The 20,597-nt window shown below is 38.7% G+C and overlaps 2 protein-coding genes across 3 annotated transcripts in view; one reads left to right on the top strand and one right to left on the bottom strand.

Annotated features, from left to right (window-relative positions):
- The window catches only part of LOC134536085 (hemolymph lipopolysaccharide-binding protein-like), a 42,323-nt gene that overhangs the window by 18,784 nt on the left and 2,942 nt on the right, over positions 1 to 20,597 (top strand). The window contains exons 1-4 of one of the 2 annotated variants that reach the window (XM_063375618.1): positions 9,639 to 13,602; positions 16,032 to 16,158; positions 17,989 to 18,145; positions 18,915 to 19,211. In XM_063375618.1, coding sequence (XP_063231688.1) covers positions 13,592 to 13,602; positions 16,032 to 16,158; positions 17,989 to 18,145; positions 18,915 to 19,211 — 592 coding nt within the window. In that variant the 5' untranslated portion in view covers positions 9,639 to 13,591. Of the gene's footprint in view, positions 1 to 9,638; positions 13,603 to 16,031; positions 16,159 to 17,988; positions 18,146 to 18,914; positions 19,212 to 20,597 lie in introns of those variants that run through there. The other variant, XM_063375619.1, reaches the window with a different exon arrangement.
- LOC134536336 (facilitated trehalose transporter Tret1-2 homolog) lies at positions 5,646 to 12,013 on the bottom strand. The gene is made up of 5 exons (XM_063376089.1): positions 11,841 to 12,013; positions 9,949 to 10,288; positions 8,463 to 8,475; positions 7,643 to 8,128; positions 5,646 to 6,362 (listed from the first exon to the last, which is right to left on the bottom strand). The coding sequence occupies exons 1-5, from the start codon at positions 11,920 to 11,922 to the stop codon at positions 5,646 to 5,648; spliced, it is 1,638 nt and encodes a 545-aa protein (XP_063232159.1). The 5' UTR covers positions 11,923 to 12,013.

The raw sequence follows: 20,597 nt of genomic DNA, 5'->3' as shown, positions 1-20,597 counted from the left end.
CCAACCTGGTAGGTTTCTCCGGGGTCGTGGAGTTTTGCTAAAAAAAAAATAATAATATTTTTTTTTAATATGTGTTGTTTACAAACGCATTCTAAATAACAAAAAGTTTATTGAATTTTTGCGCCATACATTATGTGAATATTATTTCGAAAACAAACACTATTTTTACTAAAGTTAGGTTTTAAAGTGTTTTTTTTTTAACAATTTTTACTAAAGATAGGTTTGGAATTTGTTTCTATATTCCAATTATTAATTTGATTTTTGTCTTAAAAGGAACGTATGTGTATCATATAAAGCTACAACCAGCTGTGGTTCCCGTCGTTTGTCGGCTTGATTACAGTTCCGTCTCATGCACTCAAAGTATGTATGTATACAGAGGTGCCCCCCCCCCTCCCCCCCCCCCCCAAACACTATGACTCACACCCTCCCCGAAATTTTTATGCCATTTTCTCAATGATTTACTCAATTAGTTTATAATATTATACATTTTTAGTATTATAATTTATCACGTTTTGCATTAATTAAAACTGATTTTCTAATAATAATAATAATTTTGGTCACATCAGATAACATTTCCATCCTGAACCGACAGATGCCAAACTGCTTTTGTTGAGGAAAGTGTGGGGTTGCCAATTTGATTTACAAGATCCCTTTCAATTATCAAAGCACCAGAAACGTATTTTCACATTAGAAGCTATAATTATGTAAATAATATATACATTTTTCTCGTCTTTTAACCACCCCCCCCCCCCCCCCCTGAAATTTTAATGACGCAGTCTGCGTCGTTACCCCCCCTTGTGGGCACCTCTGATGTATATATATATATATATATACACCAACCAAATTAAATGAATCTTCACACCTACCAAATCGATAGTGATACATAGATATATTGAAAGGCTGCATAGGCTATCTAGGACGTCGCCATGGTATGCTTTAAAACGTCAACCCTTTGTAGAAAAGAAATTGTAATTGCGCGCATTAAACGTATTATTTCCTTTTATACGTCAAGTTACTAGTTATTATTTACGATATCCATATTTAAAAGAAATATACACTTTCTTATGCACGGAATTTGTAAAATTAATCTGTACATTATAGATTCATAACGATTGTAAAATCATTGTATCAGCAATATCGATGTATCATAATCGATTTGGTCAGTGGTAGGTGGGAAGATAACACATAAGTACCCAGAATATTACTTCGTAGATAATAGTTGAAAGTTGACTATTGTATGTTGAAATTGTACCTATGTAAAAATATGCAGATGTATGCGAACAGTGCAAAAAAACCAAAATGCTGCTATATGCAAAATGTGTGTAAAAATGTGCAGATATTAGTTTGAACGAACATATTAATTATCTTTATAAGAAGTTTAGTGCTGCATGTTTCACTCTTCGTTACTTATCCTCCAGTTTATTCACTCAAGTGCTTATTCAGGTATATTATGGATATTTTCATTCATTGATGTAATATGGTATTATGTATTGGGCAGTACCAGCTAATAGTAAAATAATTTTTTTTACTTAAAAAAGAGCCGTTACCAAAACCAAACCACGAGGATCTTGTCGTCGAATATTAACTGTTACTTCTCAGTACATTTTTTCCTCATTAATTTTTTTTTTCAAATAATCCTAATATTTTTCTTAAAAATAATATGGTACATACACATTTTACTAGAAATGATGTAAATTTACATCAACCTAATTGTAACATAAAACATTTCCAGAAAAATGCTTATAATTCATGTATTTTGTTGTTTAATAAATTGCCTTCACAATTAAAAAATCTTTGTTTTGCAAAACCTAAATAATTTAAATATAAACTCAAGGAATTTTTACAACCTCATTCTTTTTATTGTTTAGAAGAATTTTATGCCAGTAAATTTACATAGATTATAAGATGAATATTTTATAATTTTTAGCAAAATGTGTTTTAAATAGTAGTACTTTCGTGTCATTTTATAAATTTATTATTTATAATGTCAATTTTTTTTAAATGTGAAAATTAATTTTTTGTTCAAATAAATTGTAAAATAATTGTATAGACATGTCCAATACGGTGATGTTCAAAACATATATACTGTATTTACTGGACAAAATAAAATGAAATGAAAAGAATGTAAGCAAACGTACGTAAATATATTCTAAGGCATGCAAAATAAGTTTTATGAAAAATTAGAACGTATTTGGAGTATGTGAATATGTGCGTAAAACAAAGCGTATGAAAAGATGTTTAATAGTCTGCAGAAGTATGCGAAATAATTGAGAAATAAGTTCTTGTTCGAAAAGTATGTGAGAGTATGCAAAGTAAGCATTAGTGTTTAAAAATTGCGTTTGTCTTAAAGTATGCGAAGACTGTAAAAGCACAACAAATTATGTAAAGAATTTAAAAGTGGAAAAATGTTCAAATTTATAAAGTTATCACGTTATCAGGATGTGTGTGAGAAAACGTTAGTGTGCGTTTGTGTGTAGTTTGCCTTAGAATAATGTGCTGGGTAGTACAATAAAGTACAAAATGTAAATTCACAATTCCAACAACCAAGAGCCTCATTATTCTTAGTATACTTTATTCGGTACGAGAACATAAGTTTATGACTTCGCGGTATTTGCTTTGCAGACCTAGAGAATAAAACTCATTGTTTGTCCATAACTCACCTCCTCGGGTGTGGAATTTCATAAATATATGTAGCCTAGCTGTGTTTCAAAGTTTTCCCCGTTCAGTTTGAATGATGATTGAGCGACAAATATTCAAACATCAATAGCGAAATTAAAATTTTCCTGCTACATAAGAAAAAAAAAACTATGAGGTTAATGTTTGGACTTATTATATATTTAGGTTTGCTGAAAAAAATTATTTCTTCTTTCTGGCGGCAGGTGGGGTTTGATCTGAGAATTGAGACTGATAATGGTCTTGGTGATTCAACGTTTTGTTCACTACGCTACCGGAGCACAATGTCCAGGTACATTAAATATTGATAATTGATTAATGTTTTAAAACACGTGTGTCATTCATTCATTATCACTTCGTAATAGAATGTATTTATACGTTTACGTTACTTATAAAAACTGTCACTCATGCCGAGGAGTTTCAAAGGAAGAAAAATTTGTTTTAAGTCTTAATCCAGAAAATCAACTATTCGAAAATGTTTAGATATTTTTTTTTATTTGTATTAATATAATTTTTGTGTAGTGCATGATTGTAAAATTGTTTTCTTTCGTCTATATTTGAACTAGTTTATCTTTTATTTCGTTACTCCGTTCGCCCACGTTTTTCGAATTGATTTAAGATTTTTTTTGACGTACACTGGTTACGCTGTATGTTTTAAGAAACAAACACCTCTAATAACGTAAAAAAAATAGGTATGCTAAATATTGACGGTACAAAAAACTCAGTGGAAGGAAAAATAAAATATTGCAGTTCAGACGGTTGCCAAACACGAAGTGAATTACGCAGCCCTGCCCCGCACGCATTTTAAAAATAAATTTGAAAGCTAGACTATTTTAGAGTACACAGCATTTAATATTATATTCTTTTTTACCATTTTACTTGTGGTATTACCAAGTAGGTACTATAATTATAAAGTAAACTGTTGATTTATGTTAAGAAAATTTATAGTGTAGGTACTTGGATAAGAACTTTATATTAAAGACTCATTTGTTGTAAGTGTCTAAGTACTGCACAAACAAACTTTAGGCTTGTATTTCTTTCGAGAACGCATAAATATTAAATACTACAAAAAAAACACTCTTCTTGTTGTGCATAGGTTTTATTTTATTTGTGGAGTAGGTATCTAAAGTGTGCGGAAACTCTAAAGTATTTACTTTTTTTTATTAATCTTTGCTAGTATTGAAGTATTTTATCAAACCCTTTTTGTAAAAAAAATCAGGTCAAAACAGCGGTTTAGTATTTTTTCCAAGGCTTTTATATTTTTATCGGAGACGTTCCATTATATAATTTAACGTTTAACTTTTCGCTCTGTAAATCGAAAGTGGACGTTGTGGCTGGTCCGGTAGCGAATTCTAGCGGCGGGTGCGGAACTACGTGTAAGTCGCGTTGAGAACTTTAGTGATTGATATTGAATACTGGTCCACATAATTAAAAATATTATTTATTGTGAATGTTAGTGATAAAAGATTTGTTTGTATACTTTGAAATGTATTTATTTAAGTGAGGTTATGATCCCGTACGTATATATTTTTTTGCTTTATTATTTAATACATAATTTTAAATTAATTAAATTCGATTAAATATTCTACATATTAATTAATAGCGTTTCTAGATTATTGGACATAATAATTAATTTTTATACACACATAGAATACTGAGTATTTATTTATTTCATAATTTTTTTGTTACAATAAATTACAAAATAGTTAAGTGTCTAAAATCAAAAATAAGTATAACGACTTACGCGCTTAGTTAATTTTTTTTTTACTGGCTGTTTATTTTGATTATCAACGAGCCGGCCTTCCAACCCTTTTATTGAATTCGGATCCTCAGTAGAGGAGACAAACTTGAAACCCTTTTGAAAGTACGGTGCCCTGCGCGAGTGTAGATACTGGTTGCAACGCATTCTGGCACGTGTTTCGGAACTACAGATGCAATTGTCACGGCAAAAATATACGAGAGATAGCAGCACCATCGCACAGAACTAAAAACCTGTTATTTTCTAATTTCCTCAAGTGCGTCATAATTTGCGATTATTTCTTGTTATGACATTAAAGTGTATACATGATATAAAGTTTCATTCGGCAAACAAAAACGTCTGGTACGTCCCCCAATGATCACCAAAATAAAAGGGGGGGGGGGGGGGGGTTTGTCTGTAAAGTCGGTTTACGGACGATAATTTTACGTGATAACGTCATAAGAAAACATTGATGAAAAATTGGATATTTTTTTAATTTTCAAATATTATTTACACTTTTTGCAAATTTAATTTGTTTAAATATAATCACGAGCAATAGTTACAAAGCCCGCTATAACCTGTTTGATATTATAGAAGATTTTCTCGCACGGTGCTTGGTCGGTTCTTGTACGCTCGGCTCAGGCGGAATTTGACAATTTTTCGTGCGTGCGGACGGCGTTCATCGATTTATAAAACGTTATCACGTCAAAAAAAAAAAAAGACTGTGTACGAGCTTTGAATATATATACTGTATAGAAGTCGCCAACCCAGGTTAAAATTTCTAATACGGTATGAGGTAGTTGGTTAATTCACCGCCGCAATCGCCACCATCTCTAGGGCATCGACTTGTGGTGGTCCCTAGCGGACAAGTGTCGAACTCTTCAAACACCCCTTCCCCCTCCCGCTGATCGACCTTGAGCTGTAGTGAATGATGGGTGCGGGGAATGACAGCGGGCGACAGTGCTGCGCTCTAACGTGTAAATAACAACCTAAGACGATACACGGCGTTACGGCAGCGCCCTGCAGCGGTGAAGTTCCCAAGCTGCTCATCATGCGCTTCTGAAAAACGTAGAGTAAATCCTATCCACTCGCGACTTCTATACAGTATATATATTCAAAGGTACGAGTAAATGGCGCCAGACGCGGATCCGCCATCAGGTGAGCCAGAATTTCGGCAACGGATAAAGGGAACGCGGTTATTGTTTCTGTGGTGGAGTACCGGCCAACCTCGTGCTCACAGTATGCTCTGCACGTGGGCCGCGTGTTTGCTCCACGTGACCACGGACCGGACGTAGTGGTCGCCTCCCAGCTGCGCCACCACCTCCTCCACGCTCCTGTTCTTGGTCTCGGGCATGGCGAGGTAGATGCACGCGGCGGAGACGGCGCACGCCGCGCTGAAGAACCAGAAGCAGCCGTGCTGGCCGACGGCGCGCGACACGGGCCCGTAGCAGAAGAGCACCGCGAACACGCTCGCCGACAGGAACATGAGCATGGCCGTCTGGACCGCGCCCCTGGCGCGCGGGCCCACCAGCTCCGTGGCGACGGTGAAGGGCAGCGAGGAGAAGCCCAGGCCGGTGGTGAAGACGTGCGCGGACAGGCACGCCAGCGGCAACCAGCCGACAGTAGCCACGTCCCAGCCGAGGTGGCGCAGGTAGAAGTAGGCGCCCAGCAGGCCGAGGGACAGCGCGAACACCAGGTCGCTGGCGATGAGCAGCGCGCGCCGGCCGCAGCGGTCGATGACCGCGGAGGAGACGAGCGTTCCCGCCGTGGTCAGCGCGCCCACCGTGATGGCGCAGACGTGCGGCGGGATCGTGGAGCCCGCCTGCTCGAAGATGGACACGGTGTAGACCATGACGGGCGCGTTGCCGCTCAGCTGCTGGTTCGCCATGAGCCCCAGCCCGATCAGCAGGCCCCTCAGCGTGGCTCTGTCCGTCAAGGCCGTCAGAGATACCTGCAACAGCGTTACCTATTCATTATTTTGACGTGACAACGTCTAATAAATAGATGAACGCCGGCTGCACGCACGAAAAAGTGTTCCGTTACTTGTGTCCCGTTACGCTCATTGTACGCTTGCTCCGCATCTACCTCTCTTCCACTCGATTGGCCTATGCGTCCGAGGAGAAGAAAGACAGTGGCAGCACACAACTTACATCTACACGTGAATTGTTTCGTCGACTGGTTATAAAGTGAAGTGAAAATTTAATATGCTTATTACAACAACAATTTCGGCAATAAAGGTTAATTATTCTTGCATTTTAAAAATCTGTTTACGAGTATAATTTCAAGTATTTATTCTTTTATTATTAAAATGATTAAATTTTATTCATAAAAGTATGCAATCATTTCATCAATGTTTTGTTATGACGTTATCATCAACTTTACAGACAACCAATTTAAAAAAAAAATGCGAGTTCTCATGTTGCAAATGACATTGTTGCAGACATATTACATAAAAAGGGGGGGGGGGGGGGGAAAGTGCTCATTTAACTCAGTGCACACACGTGATGAAAAATGAAACTTAATGTTCGCAGGCTTTCACGGCCATTGTCGGAAGTAGCTTGGCTTCTGGGTTGTATCCGCGTCTTTGGCGAATAATTCACCGACGTTTCGGTCGCCATCATCATCAGGGAGCAGTTAGCTACCCAGAAGCCAAGCTATTTCAAAAATGACTCGTACGTATATCGTAAGGGGTAAAACAGCACAAAGAAAAAGGAAGACAAATGTTTTAAACAACATTACTCACTGTTGATAAACTGTGTGTATTAATTACTTGCTGTACCTATAGCCCTATATCTATTTCACAAACAAGCGCACACTCTCTTGTCTTATTCTTTCGTCCATCTATCTCTCTTGGTTCGTTTTTTTTTTTCGATCAAAGAGAGGAGAACGAATATGAGCCCAGCAACATATATAGCATAGTGCTCTCTTTTATACCTCTTTGGCCAAGTAATTATTCTCTGTCAGGAACGTTCAGTGGCGTAGCCAAAGTGACTGGCGATCCTGGCCAGACTTGAAAATGCGCCACCCTCATGCATTAAAAGAGAGGAGGGGGGAGGGTCCAGTAACCGTGAGACCGACGCGGGGGGCCATCCCCTGCCACCCGCTTGCTGCGCCACTTGAAACGTTGCCTTGAAAGTTGTACCCTCGTCGTGCCCGAAGAAGCAACGAGAACCAGGAGACACGACACGGTTACAGCTTGTTTGGGCTGACCGCAGATCTGCGGTGAACCACCTTGGTGTCCCTCCTGTCCAGCAGCTCGCGCGCCCTGGAGGCCATGCGCTCCAGCTCCAGCCCGCAGTCCTCGCCTCCCCGCAGCCAGCGGAGGGCGTCGCGCGCCTCCGCGGCCCGGCCGGCGGCCAGCAGGAACAGCGGCGACTCGGGCAGGCATCTCAGCACCAGCAGCGCCGCGGCGGAGATCTCGGCGCAGCAGGCGTGGAAGGCATAGTACGAGGCGTAGCTGCCCGCCGCGTACGAGAAGGTCAGCCCCAGGTTCAGCGACAGCCCGAACAGCACCCCGAGGCGGCCCTTGTTCGAGTCCTCGGCGATGTCGCTGACGTAGGCGGGCGCGAGGATGAAGGCTCCCCCCGCCGCGATGCCCACCACGAACCTTCCGGGGGGGAGAGACACAAATTCTGTTTTTTCTACGCCACAAATTATTACTAATCGAGCACTAATTTTGGACAAATTTTGAACTTGAAATTCAAATGTGTGTGGTCGCTAGCTGTCAATTCGCTTCAAACATATCAAGGGCTATACCTTTTTTAGTTTTACGTTGCGATAAGCTCGAAATTTTGGCTTCTGGCAGCACAAATTGAGCACTAATTCGTGACATAAAATTCATTCCAAAAAAATTGATATTTTTCCTTGGGTGGTCGCCAACTTTACTATATGCTATAACTTTTTACGTAATGCAGCACAAATTGAGCACTAATTTGTGACAAATTTTGACCTTGAAATTCCAATGTGTGGTCGCCAACTATACACACGTGTTCTCTGGATAGCTTTCCAGTATTAACTAACGTATTTCTTTTGGAAACAAGGTGGACAGTACTTTAATGAAAATCCTTGTCGCAGATCAGATCCAAAGCCGTTACCATAAAAATACACTATAGAGACCAATACCGGACCACTCTATACCAACAACTCAGGCGAGAGAGTGAAAAATAACCTTCGCGGAAAGAGGTGCGACTACACAACATATTTGGTGGCAAACGATTAACTTCTTTTTAAGAAAATTTTAATCATTGGAGGTTTATTTTCCCCTCATAAAGCTGTATAATTTTTAAATAAAGGTGTTTTTTTTACGTGATAACGTCTTATAAATCGATGAACGCCGGCTGCACGTACGAAAAAGCATGACTCATTGTCACGTTCCGCCTGAGCCGAGCGTACAAGAACACCGGCCAACCACCGTGCGAGAAAATCTTTTATAAATATCAAACAGGTTAAGGAGGACTTTTTAAAAGCAGCAATTTGAAAAAAATTTTGATTTATTTGTCGAATTTCGCCATTTCAAATTAACAATTTTTTGACATTGATTTGATGTCAGTTTATTTCTATAACTAATGGTTCGTAATTATATTTAAACAAATTATTTAAATTAAATTTGCAAAAAAACTGTAAATAATATTTGAAAATTAAAAAGTATGCAATTTTTCATCAATGTTTTGTTATGACGTTATCACGTAGAATTATCGTCCGTAAACCGACTTTACAGACAACCCAATTTTTTTTCCCCCGTGGTCGTAATGTGGGTACCGCGTGTATTGTTCGTGCTCGGGGTGAAGACAACGTCAGGAAGTGTCGGAGCGATCCGGTAGCAGTCTGCGGTCTGTGACGGTGGGGAAGCCTTCATTTCACAGACGAGAGAGCCACACCCGAAGTTCCCCGAAGTTCATGCTCGCTTTTTTGATTTTTGATTTCACAGTATCTTTAATGTAGCTATCCTAACCAAATCAACTTTATAATGTAGCTAACCTAACCTAATTGACCATTAGTTATCATGAGTTACAATGAACAAAAAAAAAAAATTGGTTGTCTGTAAAGTCGGTTTACGGACGATAGTTTAACGTCACAACGTCATAACAAAACATTGATGAAATGATTGCATACTTTTATGAATAAAATTGAATAATTTTCATTGAATCATCACAATTTTGTATGCATACAAAAGAAGGGGTAAAAATGAAATCTACAATTTAATTGATAAATTTACTTTTATTTGCACTCATTAATTCAAACATGTTCATTACTTTAACTATTAACTTTTATACATGTTTGCTATTTAACTTCTTCCGATCTGTGTCATTCTGTCGAGGATAGGACGATGATAGGAAAAGTAGGGAAACGAATGGGAGTGTTTCAAGTTGAATGTGCCTCGAAAAAAGTCAAATCGACTTTTGTTCCAATCGAGTGGAAGGGTGATAGATGCGGCGCAAGCGTACAATGAGCGTAACGGGACAATGAGTCATCCTTTTTTCGTGCGCGCAGCCGGCGTTCATCGATTTATTGGACGTTGTCACGTCAAAAAAAGAAACCCGAAGATGCAGGATCGGGCGTGAGAAGAAGGCTTGATGTCGCGGCGAGGGTCGCGCCTGGCGCAGTAGAGCCCCGCCACCGAGCCGGCGAACAGCGGCAGCACGTAGCTGACGAGGAAGGGCGCCGCCACCAGGTAGCCGGTCGCCCTGCGGCCCAGGCGCTCCACGGACCACATGTAGAGCGGGATGGTGACGAGGCGCGACAGGTTGATGATGGACGCCAGCCACGAGGCGTCCTGGTCCGAGATGGGCCCCACGGGCGAGCCGGGCCCTTGGAGCACCGACTGCATGGTCGCCATCCAGCCGAACGCTATCCCGGCCAGGAACGAGAGGATGTTCACTGGAACACGGTGTCTCAACAGAACACTGACTCACAGTGTCACGACAGAACACTGACTCACAATGTAACAATAGAACACTGACTCACAATGTCACTCCAGAACACTGACTCACAATGTAACACTGTGTCACTCCAGAACATTGACTCACAATGTAACTAAATGTCACAACAGAACACGGTGTCATTCTAGACACTCTAGAACACTGACTCACAATGTCACTCTAGAACACTGACTCACTGTGTCACTCCAGAACATTGACTCACAATGTCACAATAGAACACTCACTCACAATGTAACAATAGAACACGGTGTAATTCTAGACACTCTAGAACACTGTGCCACTCTAGAACACTGACTCACAATGGCACAATAGAACACTGTCACTCCAGAACACTGACTCACAATGTCACAACAGAACACTGTGTCACTCCAGAACATTGACTCACAATGTAACAACAGAACACTGTGTCACAATGTAAGAAAATGTCTCTATAGACCACAGTATTACTCTAGAACTCACACAAGGTGTTTCAACAGAACACAGATTCACAATGTAATAAAATGTCACAACAGAACACTGTGTCACACTGTAACATGATATCACAACAGAACACAGTGATACTGGAACACCTTGGTACTGTAGGACACTGTCATAATGTAACGTGGAGTCATACTGGAACACAATGCCACAACGAAACGCATTAACATAAAGTGACAAAAAAAACAACGTAACAACTTAACACAGTGACACTCTGGAACACTGTGTTACAACTGAACTCAGTGACAGGAAATACGTTATGGTTTTATGATGGCAAGGCGAATTCCAATCATTCGTGGTAGCATAAAAAAATGTAATTTTACGCCTTAAAGGATAGGAAAGTTAAGACCCATTTTGGTTTGACCAGTTTTTACAAAAAAAAAATTCTATTGTTTAATTAAAACAAAATATAAATTAGCCTTCGTTAAAGCATTGGTACGTTATTCATTGTAACGTCTGGAGTTAATAGTGACTGGCTGACAAGTTATAGGCGTATAGTATTGAGTTCATTTTTGGGAATGACTACTACAGTTCCTGCGAATAGATCCGATATTAAGGTCTTTAGAAATATTTTTGTTCTTGATTTTTGCGTTAACGAAGGCAGATTTTCCACATCAAACGATGTAAAAATGTCATGGCATGATATTTTATTGAAACCATAATGCATACTGAGTATCAAACAATCCCATTTTTTTTGGGTTCAATATTTTTGTGCTGTCATCATTTTTGGGTTTTTTTTTCGTTCTGTAAGTCCATTTTCTTTGTTTGTTTTTTTTTGACCATATTCCTGTCATGGAATATCATGTGGTGTTTATATCCTGTTGACAAGAGCAAGTTTTTGCTTAATTTGTGTTTTTTGTAGTTTTCTTTTACAGACATACATGTGCTTTAGCAATGGCGTATGTCCAAAAGCTTACATCAAGTCATGCACTCCCATTGCACAAATCTTTCAAAGATAAAATCCCATGTTGTGTTGAGCCTGCGTCATTCGTCCGCATAGCGGTTACACTCACCTGCAGCTGCAGTTACGTAGAGATTCGTCCTTTTGCCGTGTTTATTAGGAACGTAGGTCTTCTCTGATTTCTCCATGTCCATCTCGAAGAATCCACCAGCCCAAGTAAGGAAACGTCAAGTCTCCACGGTGCCCGCAACTCCACGAAACAGCGAAAAACGAGAGATGCGTACCGCATACTAAAGTATCATTTCGTTGCTAACATTTCGATAAGATACACTGAAGTATGTTATTGTCGATGCAGGAGCTATTTGCTGTCGTCATTCGGGTGCGAGATATGGTCAAGGTAGCTCGTAATTTCAAGACAATCGTTTTTTTTTACGCGCGTGCATAGTCCAAACCCTTATCAAAACGTAAATAATAAGTGTCCGCAAATTCCAAGTTCATTACGTCGCAGCGATTAGGTCATGCCTGCGTTTATTTGCACAAGTATTACAGAAGTTCTGTAAAATTTTGTTAGTGTTGTTAACTTACCTGATGGCAAGTTAGCAACACAGTCAGAAAGAGATATCTTACTGAAAATAATTAACCCCAAACCCCAAACGTCCAGTGAATTGTGCCTGAAGACGAAAGTGCGTTCACCATGAATGAAATTCGTTCGACGAACGTACGTACATGCTCTTCACAAAAAATATAGACACTTAATCTAAAGTACTTCCCAAGTCGGATATATACGCCTTTGTAGTTGGTGTTGAACAACTTAGTTATAGAAAATAATGGAGAAAGTAGTATTTTGATAATGTTTATTTGAAAAAATTTCTTCAACCACCGGAAAATTGGTTGCTGTAGTAAAATGATTTCTCTGAAATAATTGGGAGTTAAACATCAGAAAAATACATGGAAAATAATGGTGTCTCCCATCTTTCTTCTTGAAGTTTATTTACATACATGAGTTGTCTTTTGCCGCAAGTTTATCCGTACAAAGTAAGTAGAAAACATCTAGTATATGACATAAAGTGATTCCCTAGGCTCCCGCTTGTTTGAAGTTGGGGCTGAACAAAATTTGTATACTAAATAAGAGAGAAAGTATTTAAGATGTATCACTGACCATCTGGATTACGTTTAATTGAATTTTGTTGCTGTAGCCAAATTATTTAATTGAAATAATTGGGGTTAGTACTTTCATTTCCCACAAATTTTCGTGTGGTGTAACTACCCTCAAATATTTCAATAAAATATTTTGCTACAGCCACAAAATTCGCAGTTGTTGTAGAACTACAATAAATTGCACTTAATCCAGACTCTCGTTGTTCTGTTTAAATTATTTACATTACAAATGTTGTTGAACCCCGACTTCAAAGACGTACACCAGCCTTGTAAACCTTGATATATATGTTATCAACTCATTTTGTCGTAATGCACCTACGACTAAAGTTTTTCGGTCGAAATCAGACGCATCTTATAAATATAATATATATATAGTAGTAGTAAGTAACTGTATTTAATCACTATCTCAATTTCCTTAGGCCAAAGAATCTAAGGATAATTCATTTTACACATAATTGAGTGTCAGTCACGTTACAGGGGAATTTAGTTTCTGTTCACATAGTTAAATGCATGTTGTGGTTTATAGAGTGGTTATCTGCAGTCAAAGTGTACCAAGAAAATAAAGCATCTACTTTTGGCCGATTCGTCTGTTAACCTTGATAACCTTCGTTATATCTGACATGTTTATTTTTTTATATAAGACAGCCTTGCCCGCTAGTTGCGAACTTGTTCCGAGTATTCTGCCACTGAACATCAACTTTACAAATGAGTAAAATGTGAGTAGAATGCAACATTTTATCTCACATTTGAAAAGTGATATTGGTGTGTAAAACTTAATGTCGCATGCAGTATTATCAATATCTAAGATATTATTATACAGAAATAATGGCATTGTGTTTGTTTATGAAAAGTAAACGGTAATTATTCAGTATCACGCATGTCTGGTCCAGTGGAATTTATTTCTTTAGTATACATTATTTTACAATCATAAACCATTTTTATGTCCAGGATCTTTTGACGTACTAAACTAAAACATCAAGCATCATGTATACAGGATCATGCCATCAGGCTCAATGTATAAAATTGGATACGTGATATGGAACATTTACCAAGTAAACTCGAAAACTAATGGACAGATTTCAAAAATTGTTTCACTGTTGTACTGTTGTCCAGATGGACGTATGCCATGTTTTCGTAAAATATAGCAATATTTCTAAATAAAACCACCAAAGTGACCAATATATATTTTGTTATAATATAACAAAATAAGCTGGCAAGTATTGCACACGACCGTTCGAAATATGCTGTCTTCTATATCTTCTGGATATTTTATTAATCTCGCAAGTGAACATAATTTGTGAATCTTAATCCAGTCTTTCTGTAATTATATTTACCATTATATCGACACGGCATTGGTTAAATAATTTTGATTTTCAAGCCCAGCAATAAAAGTAGTATTTCTACATTGTGACGAATATAATTTTTTTTATAGTGATTCTTAAAATAAAACTGGTGGAAATATTTATCTCCACAGCTAGTTTTATTTATAGGAAAATCTTCGAAGAGTTTGTGTCGGTTAGAACCTCACACGAATGAGTACCCTCGACCCCAGATGAGATCTCATTAATTTAAATTAATCCTGTTGTCTGTGAAGTTTTTGGTTTGTTAAGTCATTTTTTATTGGTTAACACTGTTGTTAACCATGCCATTGGAATATATGTTTGATTTGTATGTATACCTGGAAATAAAGTTAAAAATAAATAAAAAAGGATAGTACGTTATGAACTTATGGGTAAGGTCGCGGGTTCGAACCCAGCATATGCCACAAAATTAACGAGCATCGGGTTCGCCGCCCAATTGAGAATTAGCTAATTGCACATATAGTACCGTGCATTACATTTACGACTAGCTTGAAACCCGCGACTTTGATTGCGCAGTTTCAGGGTATTGCTAAAAATCATACCATTGAAAGAAAATAATGTTGTTAGTTCCAAACGTTTTTACTAAATAAATTTGTCAGGTGCATGAAAGATTTATTTCATAAGAAAATCGTTTTAACAATGACATTTTGTGAAGTGGATATGCGTAGGCCTTTTTTAACTTTTAGTATAGTTCAAGTATCTGATTTTAAAACTTCTGTTTTAGTGTGTTCAAGGATATATTTTCCCTTAGTGAAATCACACTTACCTTCCTTTTTATTTCATGAGGTAGACAAATAAACACAATCTTTAAACACGCGCCTATTTCATTTTAACTATGTTCATGCAATCGTTTGCACTAACACTTTCGTTTACTATGGTTAAAGCTATGCTTAGAATAATTTTACCTTATTACGAAAACATCACATTTTTTATTTATTTGAAATAAAGAATACAGCTATCAAATAAACTGTCCAACATTAAGTTTTCTTAGTATTACCTAAATAAAATACCAAAATGTTTTACCCCTATCTTTTCTCACACTGATTCCCATGTAAAAATTCAGTACTAAGTAAATATGGTAACATTCATTATCGAAACTCAACCATTTTTTTTTTTTTTTTACTTTTTACAGCAGATGTGAATTTCAAAATAATATTAATAAACTTATATTATTTATATGAAATTTATCCATGCCAATACTAATTTAATGGATTTCGTAACATTTTATTTAGATGGTCATTTATGTAAATAAATATCGCGATTTTAGAAGCCAAGGATGGTTATCGTAAAACAAATAGGTTAGCCTGATAGTTTTAGTTTAACATCAACAAACACATCCTTCAGTATCTAATAAAACCTTATGAAATTCCTTAAATTTTTTCATGTTTATTAAGAAACAGAAAATAAAAAAAATATTTTATATTTTATTAAAAAGTATTAATTTATAATGTGATCCCGAGGAATTATGTGGCTTTACCTAGAGCACACGGTGTTGTTGGTAACATCTGAATCGTTTGAGATCCGTACCAGAGAGAGAGAGAGAGAGTTAGTTAAAAATAAATAAATTTGGGTTAACCTAGGAGAGAAATCTCTCTTTACTTCTATGCTCCTTGGCTCGCACTGTAGGATAGCCTAAAGTTTACGTGGATGAGAGTCATAAGCATAACCCGAACAGTTCCGAAGTAAAAGTAAACTTCGGAGGACTATGGAACTGTTTAGGTGTGGCTCCCAACCCTGTGAACTGCAGGCTTCCCCGCACTGTATTGCTCTTGTTGTGTCCATAGGCAGTACACAGCAAGACTGGCCTCGCTACTCGCGACCCTGGCGGTCACGCTCACCAACCAAGAACCAGTCGATTGTAATCTCGATGGTGGATTATCGGTGAACGAACTATTTGACAAGATGACAAAGGTATGGTCAATCTTCACAGGTTCTTCTCGGTCGTTCGCAAACATCATGAAATCATTAGTAGACACTGACACTTCATGTCTTTTTGGGTTGAGAGCACGTCCGAAGAAATGATGACGTGCCCGACGTTTCAGCCATCTTCAAGGGCGATTAATAAGCGAAGGTCTGTTGTTCTGGCATAGTACAGGCTGTCCATAAAAAAGTGTCCCACTTTCAGTGGTATATTATAACAGTTTAATTTTGACTATTTACAGCAAATTGAAGGTAAATTTACCTAGTTTTTCAATATGCGCACCTTTATTTATACTGCACACTTTCAACCTAAAAGTCCAATTCTTACCACACTTTGGTTAACAAGTCCAGAGCAATGGAAACAGTAGCCTCTTCAATTCTGTGTCTCAACTCTGGAAAATCTCTAGGTAGCGGCGGAACGTAGACACGATATTTTATAAAGCCCCCAAAGGAAAAAAATCTCGCATGTCAGGTACATGGAGGCCAGCTTTTCCCATTTCAAACACATCTGATCGTTTCGAATTTCCTATGTTTTCTCCCCATGGGGGATCTCAGTTAAAATTTAAACAAAATGCATGTTGAACTGAAATCACAGATTCACTCTTAGCAAATTGCAGAACACTAGAAAAAAAACCAAGCAGTACTCGCGCATGCGCTTATTTAAATCTGTTGGAGTTACTCTTTGATTGTGATCCTAAACCAAAACTCTACAATGGATTCTATTAAAATTTATAACTGGGACATTCTGTTATGGAATACTGTATTTATATAAGATCATTCTCAGTATCATCAATAAATGTCAGCCTATCTGGTCGTTTTCTGGCTTTATGGGCCAAAGGTCTTGGGTTTGATTACCAGCAGGGTAGGGAATTTTTAACACTTTTGCAATATTTCCTTCGCCTCAATGTTGCGACAGGCATTGCAGTCTCATCCTGACAAGCAAACATTTAAATAATTATTTTGTACTGTATGGCCTAGAGACAATCTGAAGGAAAAAAAACAAAGAAGATGAATTACTCAAACACACAGAAAAACAAACCAAAGCTGAGTCCCATAAGCGCTACTGTATTGTCCAGATTATCTGTTTAGTATCATAGATGCGTTCCTCTGTCTGTGGAAAGTTGTTTTTCGTCTTTACATATTACCTGTACTTTTTTTTTTAAATGTCGATGTTGGCCCGCTGAATTCGTATGTGCTGTAATAGCGTGGTGATTCAGAATTGTCTGTGGTGTTTTTACATAGGTTGATTTTGGCATGTTTGTATATTCATCTTTCTTTGTTTGTTATTGGGGTTTTCGCAGTGACATACAGTGCCAACAATGGCGTGTGTCCAAAGTGATAAGAGTTAAATTATCTTCCCCATTGCAAGAATCATTCAAAGAAATGGCGTGAGAACCTGAGGTGCATCGCGGCTTCCACCAATGTGGTTGAAGGAGTAGGGTCACCATGCTCGGAATTGAGCTTCAGGAATCACTCGCAAATGACAGTATGGCACCCAGCTCCAGTAGTGGTACCAGCATTACAAATTTGAAACACTGGTAACTACTTGAAATCTGATATGTAACTGCTCTAGTTGAATAAAATAAATTGTACCAATGATTTATGTGACTGAGCTACAACATTTTACAGATTTTGCAGGGAATTACATTACCCCAGCAAATGACTATCGATGATCAGAACTGAAGTTTCAGACAATAAGGCTATCTCAAATAGTTCCTTTCAAATTCACTTCAACAGTTAAGAAACAAAAGTTTGCTGTTTTTATTTTATTAGAGTTGATTAATTTTATTAAACTAATGGTGATGATTGTGGATATTGCAGATGGCTCAAAATCTCATGTCCCAAACAGCAGTAAACTATACTGCAGTGGGATCTGAAGGCACCATTGAAATGCAGTTCAGTGGCTTCACTAGTACTATCAAGTTCACTGGTGCTAACAAGCCGACACTAGAAAATACCACTTCAAATGCAAAAAACTGTAAGTTGGGATACATTTTAGAATGGTTGAAATTTATGCAAACCAAATCGCAGGCTTTTGTGGCTAAAAATGTCTTGAGTTTTCTGGGCTTGTGGGTTTTAGTTGCATCAAAATGAGACTAACCCTAATGATGTCGACTTTTTGCTTTTGATGCGATTAAAATCCACAAGCCAAGAAACATAATGGTCAACTATACTGGACCTTTACATCATGGGGTAAAATAATTAAAATAACATTTTTTTGAAATTACCTATTAAATATGTATACGTATATGGAGATATGTGGTGGAGTATTAACACACTGGATTCATTTACTGGAGAATCTAAGTTCGGATACCGGTTCGGGCATCTTGATTTGAGTCTTTTCCTCCATATTTTTGTATACAATTTTTTCATGTGATTTACTATGTTATGATTGACTGTTGTGTGTAGAGTTGACAGTGATTAATTACTATAATTTGTCAATCCCAGAACTAATATGGCCCATGTCAAAAAAAAATCTCGGGCCATATATAATTGATTGTTGTTCACACAGGTGCGTGAAAGAGGGGGAGATGCAGTGATTGATTATCTTTAATTTGCATATTCTTTGTGTGTCCCAGAAATAGCTTGATCTCTCTACTCACATAAAAAAATCTCGGGGCCTGATATAATTGATTGTTGTTCTCGAAGGTGTGTGAAAAAAAAGGGGGGGCATATTCTTTGTGTGTACCAGAACTAACTTGATCCTCCTACTCACATGAAATTAAAGGACGTGTTCCGACACGCAGGCTGCGTCGCCGGAGACGCGGTGTGCGACGCTGCGGCCCGGCTGCAGCAGCTCGGCTACGAGGAGGGACTCGGCGGCCACTACTACAAGACCCACGGCGAGGCCCGCAACTGGTGGGCGGCCAGGAGGACCTGCGAGAAGGAGGGCGGTCACCTGGTCGTCGTCAACTCGAACGAGGAGGCCCTGTTGGTGACGAGGATGATCTCGGCGGGAAGCGTCCTCCACACCGACTACTCGGACCAAGCCTACGTCGGCGCCAGCGACCTGGAGGAGGAAGGCGTCTTCGTCACCGTACTGGGTACGTTCGCCGCGCAGCTGAACTATCACACTTAAACCTTTGAATATATATACTGTATAGAAGTCGCCAGCCCAGGTTAAAATTTCTAATACGGTTTTGAGGTAGTTGGTTAATTCGCCGCCGCAATCGCCACCATCTCTAGGGCATCGACTTGTGGTGGTCCCTAGCGGACAAGTGTCGAACTATTCAAACACCCCTTCCCCCTCCCGTTGAACGACCTTGAGCTGCAGTGAATGATGGGTGGGGGGGTGCGGGGAATGACAGCGTGCGACAGTGCTGCGCTCTAACGTGTAAATAACAACTAAGACGATACAGGGCGTTACGGCAGCGCACTGCAGCGGTGGAGTTTCCCAAGCTGCTCATCATACGCTTCTGAAAAACGTAGAATAAATCCTATCCACTCGTGACTTCTATGCAGTATATATATTCAAAGCCTAAACGGAGACGTATACCCCGGGATATTTCACTACCGCCTCCACGATGTACCGAGGTGTAACAAAATGGCAACCCCATCAGATAGAATTTCACGGTTACGAAATACGAATTTAGCCATAAAAAAAACAAATAGAATGTGAGCAGGACTTAGAGCACTCGCCAGAAATGTGCACAACATCTAACCTCGGTGACGAGCATAATGCCGATAATACGCAAATTGTGTTTTCAGCTACATTTCTCGAGCGAGTCACACGTAGTTTCCGCACCCGCCGCTAGAATTCGCTGCCGGAGCAGTCACGTCGACTATTTGAACCATTTGACTAGCAGACCGAAATGTTTAAACTTCATGATGAAATGTCTGCGATAAAAGCGAAAAAGACTTCAAAAAAAAATACTGTAACCCTCACCATGGTTAAACATTTACGTTCCATACTAATTTCGTAACATTCAACGCCTTATACCGAGAGCTAAGGTGTTACACGTAAAAAAAAACGAGCTTCAAGATAATATCACGGTCATTAATTACATGCATTATAAAAATAAACCACAAAGTAATAATGTAACACTAGATATTTTTGTTCTTAAAATAATTTTTGTTACGTGTTTAGAACAGAAACGTGGCTACTGCCGCAGCCAAATACTCGTCTTCTTATGCTTGCACTGGGTAGCGTAAACGAGAAGAGCTGACCATTGCCGAACTAATTTATACGGGTCCGTAACCGCATGCTTTGCCATTGCAGATGCTCCGTTCGTCGCCTTTTAAGCGATACGTCTCCGTTTCCTGGTCACTGTAGACGAGCCTAAGTCCGGGTTTTATAAACTACTCGAAAAATGCAAAGCGCAAGAAGCTTAACAATGACGTAAGTACATACTCGTTTTTAAACTATGAAACGCAAGCATTGCCCAAATCTTATGCCTCAGCTTCCATATTTAATGTGAAGTGTCACGAAA

The sequence above is a fragment of the Bacillus rossius genome, chromosome 10 (assembly GCF_032445375.1).
Source record: "Bacillus rossius redtenbacheri isolate Brsri chromosome 10, Brsri_v3, whole genome shotgun sequence".
In the NCBI taxonomy this organism is placed as follows: domain Eukaryota; kingdom Metazoa; phylum Arthropoda; class Insecta; order Phasmatodea; family Bacillidae; genus Bacillus; species Bacillus rossius.
The sequence above is the reverse complement of the archived record's forward strand: the minus strand, read 5'-3'. Positions and strand labels throughout refer to the sequence as shown.